General features: G+C 43.4%; 2 protein-coding genes across 2 annotated transcripts in view; one reads left to right on the forward strand and one right to left on the reverse strand.

Annotated features, from left to right (window-relative positions):
- Positions 1 to 7,500, reverse strand: part of tou (bromodomain adjacent to zinc finger domain 2B toutatis) — a 413,452-nt gene that overhangs the window by 337,591 nt on the left and 68,361 nt on the right. The window lies entirely within an intron of this gene.
- Positions 3,924 to 7,500, forward strand: part of LOC138859681 (110 kDa antigen-like) — a 42,878-nt gene continuing 39,301 nt past the window's right edge. The window contains exon 1 of the mRNA XM_070115494.1: positions 3,924 to 4,002. Coding sequence (XP_069971595.1) covers positions 3,924 to 4,002 — 79 coding nt within the window. The remainder of the gene's footprint in view (positions 4,003 to 7,500) is intronic.

Raw genomic sequence — 7,500 nt, forward strand, 5'->3', positions numbered from 1 at the left:
TTTTAGCTAAAACATTTGGATGCAACATTTAATCACGTGGATAAAAAATAATTGTTGATTAATCTGATCCCAACTGCATAAATTATCATTATTCCGATACAGTGTTATTACCACTATTGTGTTAAAACATTAATTGGGTGATAATTAATATTACCTTAGTTAGAAGTTGACTTTTCGTAAGATTTTTTAAGAGAGAGAGAGAGAGAGAGAGAGAGAGAGAGAGAGAGAGAGAGAGAGAGAGAGAGAGAGAGAGAGAGAGAGAGAGAGAGAGAGAGAGAGAGACAGAGAGAGAGAGAGAGAGAGAGAGGCAGACAGACAGACAAAGATTCAGAGAGAGAGAGAGAGAGAAGAAAGAGAGAGAGAGAGAGAGAGAGAGAGAAGAAAGAGAGATACAGAGAGAGAAAGAAAGAGAGAGAGAGAGAGAGAGAGAAAGAGAGATATTTTTTTTTATATTATTTTTATATATATTTTTTTTGAATGCGTGAAGAAATATTTGATGGTAAAGAATAACATATGAAAGCAAGAGGTGGAAGAGGAGGGGGAGGAGGAAAAGGAGGGGGTGTGGGAGAAATAACTTTTAAGAGCATTTATATCTTTAATCAATCCAAAATTTACAAAGGAAAGGAGAAAAAAAGAGAGAAAATCTTTCTCCCTCATCACTCTCCCTCCCTTCGTTCCTTCTCCCTCACCCCTTCCTCCCTCCCTCCCACCATCTCCCTCCTCCCTCCCACCTTCTCCCTCCTCCCTCCCTCACCCTCCCTCCTACCTTCTCCCTCCTCCCTCACCCCCCTCCCTCACCTCCCTCTCCCTCCTCCCCCACCCATTCCTATCCCCCAAACCTCCCTATCATCCCCCCTCTTTCCCTCCTCCCTACCCCCTCCTCCCTACACCCCCCTTCCTCACATCAAATCCTGTCCCCCTACCCCCCCTCTTCCCTCCTCCCTACGCCCCTCCCCCCCATCCCCACCACCAACCCCCCCCTTCCTCACATCAAATCCTGTTCCCCAAACCTCCCTATCCCCCCCTCTTCCCCCTCCTCCCTACCCCCTCCCCACCACCAACCCCCTCCCCCTTCCTCACATCAAATCCTGTCCCCCAAACCTCCCCTATCCCCCCCTCTTTCCCCTCCCTCCCCTACCCCCCTCCCCCACCCATCCCTATCCCCCAAACCTCCCTATCATCCCCCCTCTTCCTCCTCCTCCCCCCCCTCCCCACCACCAACCCCCCCCCACCTTCCTCACATCAAATCACAGTCAAGGTCGGATTTTTTTTTTCACAAGGTCACGATATCCTTCGATTAAGGACAAAAAATATCGAGTAATTTATGCGTTGGTGTTTTTTTTTTTTTTCTCCTACCATTTTTTTTTATGTGTTTTACAGTTAGTTTATTCGTCAGAGACAGACAGGGAGAGTGAGAAGAAAGAGAGAGAGAAGAAAGAAACTGAGAGAGAGAGAGAAAGAGAGACAGACAGAGAGAGTGAGAAGAAAGAGAGAGAGAGAGAAAGAGGGAGAGAGAGAGAGAGAAAGAGAGAGAGAGAGAGAGAGAGAGAGAGAGACAGACAAACCGATAGACAGACAGACAGAGAGAGAAAGAAAGAGAGAGAGAGAGATAGAGATAGATAGATAGATAGATAGATCGATAGATAGATAGATAGATAGATAGATAGATAGATAGAGAGAGAGAGAGAGAGAGAGAGAGAGAGAGAGAGAGAGAGAGAGAGAGAGAGAGAGAGAAAGAAAGAGAGAGAGTGAGATAGAGAGAGAGAGAGATAGAGAGAGAGAGAGAGGACACAGTCACACAGCTTAATTTCAGCTTTAAGCCTTCCACTCTCCACCCTCCTCCTCCTTCTCCTCACAAGAAAATACACAAACAAACAAATCTACCAAAAAACAACAACAGCAACAGCAAGATTCAAAACAAACAAAGCAAAAGACAAACAAAAACAAAGCCGCGAAACACCTCAGACTCCGATAATGTTATTAAAAGACAATAAAATGTTTTCACTGACAGGAGACATTCGGCCATTATGCTCGCTAAGGGGCCTCGGTGCCTTGTGCGACCCCCCCTCATCCCCTCTCCATCTCCCCCCTCCCCCCTCCCCCTCCCCCTCATTTACGCACATAGCCCCCCCCCTTTTTCACTCGAAATACACACATACACGCTCATTCTCGCTCCTCATGTACACACACTCCCACCTTAACTCAAAATACATACATACACGCCCATTTTCATTCTAAATACACACACACGGCCTATCATACACATACACACACATTCACGCCCTCTACCCTCCATATACGCACATACATATGCACACGACCCCCTCCCCCCTCTCTCCCTTTCACATATGTACATGAAGACCCTTACCCCTCCCTCTCCCCTTTACCCTCCCCCCACCTCTTTACATGCCTCCCTCCTCTTCCCCTCCCTCCTTCCCTCCTTTTATATCCTCTCTTCTCCCTTCCTCCCTCTCTCTTCCTTTTTTCTTTCCTCCCTCTTTCCTCCCTTTCTTTCCTCCCTCCCTCCCCTTTCATTTCCTCTTTTATTTCTCTCTCCTCCTTCCCTCCACCTTTCCCTCCCTCTCTCCTTCCCTCCACTCTCTCCTTCCCTCCACCTTTCCCTCCCTCTCTCCTTCCCTCCCTCCCTCTCTCCTCCCTTCCTTCCCTCCCTCATTCCCTCGACCTTCCCTCCCTCTCTCCTTCCTTCCTTCCCCTCTTCCTTTTCCCTCCCTTTCTCCTTCCCTCCTTCCCTCCACCTTCCCTCCACCTTTCCCTTCCTTCCCTCTCTCCTTCCCTCCACCTTTCTCCACCCTCCCTCAATCCTTTCCCTCCCTCTCTCCTTCCCGCCGTGACATAGGATTCTCGCCTTTATGTGAACAGACACTCTCTCCTCTCCTGCCTCTTGCCAGTTGCACAGAACAAGCCTTTGCAATATCGGTGCTTCATTATTAAAATGACCCTGCTCCCTCTTCTGTAGCTTGGGAAGGTGCGCTGTCTCTCCGCCTCTCTTTCTCTCCGTCTCTCTATTCCCTTGTTTCTTCTCTGTGTCTTTAGACTTCTTTCTCTCTGTCTCTCTATTCCCTTGTTTCTTCTCTGTGTCTCTATTCCCTTGTTTCTTCTCTGTGTCTTTAGCCTTCTTTCTCTCTGTCTCTCTATTCCCTTGTTTCTCTCTGCCTCTCTATTCCCTTGTTTCTTCTCTGTGTCTTTGTCATTCTTTGTTTTTGCCTCTCTCTGTCTCTTTATTCCCTTGTTTCTTCTCTTTTTTTCACTTTTTTCTCTATCTCTCGCCTCTTTATCCTTCTTTCTCTGTCTCTTTCTTCCTTGTTTCTCTCTGCCTCTTTAGCCTTCTTTCTCTGTGCCTCTTTATCCCTTTTTTCTCTCTGTCTCTATATCTCCTTGTTTCTTCTTTGTCTCTTTATTTTTCTTCCTCTCTGCCTCTTTTTTTTCTTTCTTCTGGTTTTTTCTGTATCTCGCTGCCTCTTTATCCTTCTCTCTCTCTCTCTTCTCTCTCTTTCCGTCTTTCTCTGTCTCTATTTGTTACTCATTTTCGCTCTTCATCTCGTTCTTCCTCCTGTCATTCCTCCTTTATCGAATAATAAATAAATAGGATGATAGATAAATAGATAAATTATCATATAATTATATAGAGATAGTAAAAAAAATATAAAAAACATTAATATCTATCTATCTATCGATCGATTGAGTATATCACGATTTCTGTTATTCATTCTATATATATATATAATTGATGAAGTAATACATATAATTGATGAATTGCAATGAAAGCTGTTTGTCATGCAAGATGCCATAATTCGAAAAGCTGTCATAAGGAATCTTTGTCATGAAATGTTGCATCTGTTTTGCAAGGAAAGGAAAATTGTTGACTTTTATTTTATTTTTATTTTTTTGTAAGTATGGTGAGAATGGCAATAGTGGTGAAAATGATGGTGATGGCAGTGATGTATGGTGATGGTTATGGTGGTGATGGTGATGACGGCGATGGTAATGTGGGGAATTTATGGTGAGGATGATGGTGATGATGATGGTAATTTTAATGAGGGTAGGGATGGTGATGATAGTGATGATAATGATGATGAAGATGATAATAATGATTTAGATGATAGTGATGATGGTGATGTTAATGAGGGCAGGGATGGTGATAATAGTGATGATAATGATGATGGTGATGATAATGATGATGAAGATGATTATCATGATAGTGATGATAATGATGGTGATGCTAATGAGGGCAGGGATGGTGATAATAGTGATGATAATGATGATGGTGATGATAATGATGATGATGGAGATGATGGTGATGATGATGACGCTAATGAGGGCAGGGATGGTGATAATTGTGATGATAATGATGATGATAATGATGATAATGATGACGATGATAATGATGATGATAGTGATGATAATGATGGTGATGCTAATGAGGGCAGAGATGGTGATGATAGTGATGAGGATAGCCATGATGATAATGGTGTTGATGATGGTGATAACGCATAAAGATAGTGACGGTTTAGAAATAATGGTATTTTTTATGATGACAATGGTGATGGTGATTATGATGCACCTGGTTATGAAAGTGATAGTGACTATGAGAATGATAAAGAAAATAGAGTATGAATAATAATTATATAATTCACAAGTTCATACCAATGACGATACAATATAACAGCGCTATAGAAAAAAAATAATATCAAGAACTATCCTTACAAATATGAAATCAACTACGATTTCTCAAAGACAATAATTAACAACATTAATATGAAATGAATTAAGGCCATTAATTCACCTGAAGACTCACAAAAAACGGGAATCAGCGGACAGAGATTACGAGGGGAGTCTAAACTATTTTGCAATTAACAGCTAAATACATTTTGGCTTTCTGTTTATCTCTCTTTTTTCGTCTTTTTTTATGTGGGAAATGATGCGTGTTTTTCGGTAATTAGGCAAAAGGATAATGAAGAGAGGGAGGGAGGGATGGAGAGAGAGAGAGAGAGAGAGAGAGAGAGAGAGAGAGAGAGAGAGAGAGAGAGAGAGAGAGAGAGAGAGAGAGAGAGAGAGAGAGAGAGAGAGAGAGAGAGGGAGGGAGGGAGGGAGGAGGGAGAGAGAGAGAGAGAGAGAGAGAGAGAGAGAGAGAGAGAGAGAGAGAGAGAGAGAGAGAGAGAGAGAGAGAGAGAGAGAGAGAGAGAGAGAGAGAGAGAGAGAGAGAGAGAGAGAAGGAGAGAGAGAGAGAGAGAGAGAGAGTGTGTTTTTAGCGTGTTTGTGTGTGTGTGTGCGTGTATATGTGTGTGTGTGTGTGTTTCTCTGTGTGTGTGTGTATGAGTGTGTGTGTGTGTGTGCATGTGTGCGTATGTGTGTTTCTGTGTGTGTGTGAGTGTGTGTGTGTGCGTGTGTGTGTGTGTGTGTTTCTGTGTGTGTGTGTATGTGCGTGTATGGGCGTGTGTACATGTGTGTGTGTATGTGTGTGTGTATGCATGTGTGTGTATGTTAATGCATGTATGTGTGCGCGCGTGTGTGTGCTGAGATCATAACATCAATAACGATAATAACAGCGGTACGTTGCACCGATCACACCCACGATCACCATCATCCTCTTTTCCCTTTCGCTTTCCTCCTTCAGCCTCCCCCCCCCCGCCTCCCCCCCCCCCCCCCCCCGCATCCGCTGTGTAACATCCAAATATTTGATAAAGAGAGATTAATTCCCGACCGAGTATTAGCGAGAATTACGTCCCATTCAACATTATTTGCCGAAGTGTAAACAGCATTTCTCTCTCTCTCGTTGTCTCCATTGGTTTCGTTGGAGTTTTTTGAGAAATTTGTATGTTTGTCTGGTCGTTGTTGTTATTTAGTTTATTTTTTTGTTTTATTTATTTATTCATTATTATTGTTATTATTTTATCGGGGGGGGGGGGGGGCGGTGAGGTAAAGAAAATCTAATTCTATTTTTTCTTGTCTTCTTAATCTCTTTCTTCTTCCATTTTTATTCTCTTTTCGTATTTTTTCTACTTTCCTTTGTTCCTCTTTCTCTTCATGCCAGTCTCTCTCCCTCTTCATTTCTCCCTTCTCATCCCTCCCCCTCCACTTCTCTCATTCTCCCAGCTCCATCCTCCTTCCTCTCTGCCCCTTCTCCTCCTTCTCTTTATCTTCTCCCTCTTTCTCCTCCCCTCTTCTCCCCCTAATCCTTCATCCTCCTCCTCCCTTTTCTCCCTCATCTACCCACCCTCTCCTCTCCCTCCACCTTCCTCCCCTCCTCCTCCTCCCTACCCTCTCGTCTCCCCTTCCTGCCTACTCTCGCCTTTCCACCTCCCCCATCCTACATCCCCCTCTCTCCCCTCCCCTCTCCCTAACCCCCCTCTCCTCTCCTTCTCCCCTCCATCTCTCCCATACCCCCCACTCTCCCTCCCCTCTCCCCCCTATCCCACCCCCTCTACCCTCCATCTCTCCCATACCACCCCTATCCCCCCTCTCCCTCCCCCCCTCCCTCCCCTCATAAGCAGCCCACTGGAGCTCCTCCCCAAGTTGTGGGGAACCGTCTGTGTCAAACTTGAGACGGGGAGCTGGTCCAGGGGGGTATTCTTAACTTATTGCTTTCCATTTTCTTTCTTTCTATTTCTCTCTTTCTCTATCTGTCTATTTCTCTCTATCTATCTATTTCTCTCTCTTTCTTTCTCTCTCTATCTCTCTCTCTCTCTTTATCTTTGTTACTTTTTTCAATGAATTACTTTCTCACCTTCCCTATTTATCAATAATTCTAACTCTTTTTGCAAACAGAGAGAAACATTATTACTTTATTATTCTTATCATTATTTTTTTTACAATTAATTACTCTCTCACCTTCCTTGTTTATCATCTTGCAATCTCATTAATTTTGCATTCTATAAAAATCGAGACGGTTTGAAATGATCAGACTCGTTCTTATCGCACTCGTATCTCAGGCCACAACCACCTCTTCAATTCCTTTGCAATTGCACATCCAAACCACAGTTGCAAGGCTCTGCAAAATGGCCTAAAAAAGCTAAATGATTTACGTTCCTCTCGCGACGTATCTCTTAATCTTTATTTTCAGTATTTTTTTTTTGGGGGGGGGAGGGGGAAGGGGATAGGATTGGGGGGGTACCTTAATTTGCTGTTTCTGATTACTGTCGCTGGCTCTTAAAGGGTTATTTATATCGATTGAATTTGTGCAATACTCGGCTTGGTGATATATATATATATATATATATATATATATATATATATATATATATATATATATATATATATTTTTTTTTTTTTTTTTTTTTTTTTTTGATTCACTGTGGCATGGGAGGAGAGGACAGTAAAATAGTTTCTCATTGCAGTGTTGCATATATCTGTCTTTCTTTTTCTTTCTCTCTCTCTCTCTCCCTCTTTCTCTCTCTCTCACTGTCTTTCGCTCTCTCTCCCTCTCTCTGTCTCTCGCTCTCTTTCTCTCTCTCTCTCTCTTCTCTCTCTCTCTCCCCTTCT

This window comes from Penaeus vannamei, chromosome 37 (assembly GCF_042767895.1).
Source record: "Penaeus vannamei isolate JL-2024 chromosome 37, ASM4276789v1, whole genome shotgun sequence".
Classification (NCBI taxonomy): Eukaryota; Metazoa; Arthropoda; class Malacostraca; order Decapoda; family Penaeidae; genus Penaeus; species Penaeus vannamei.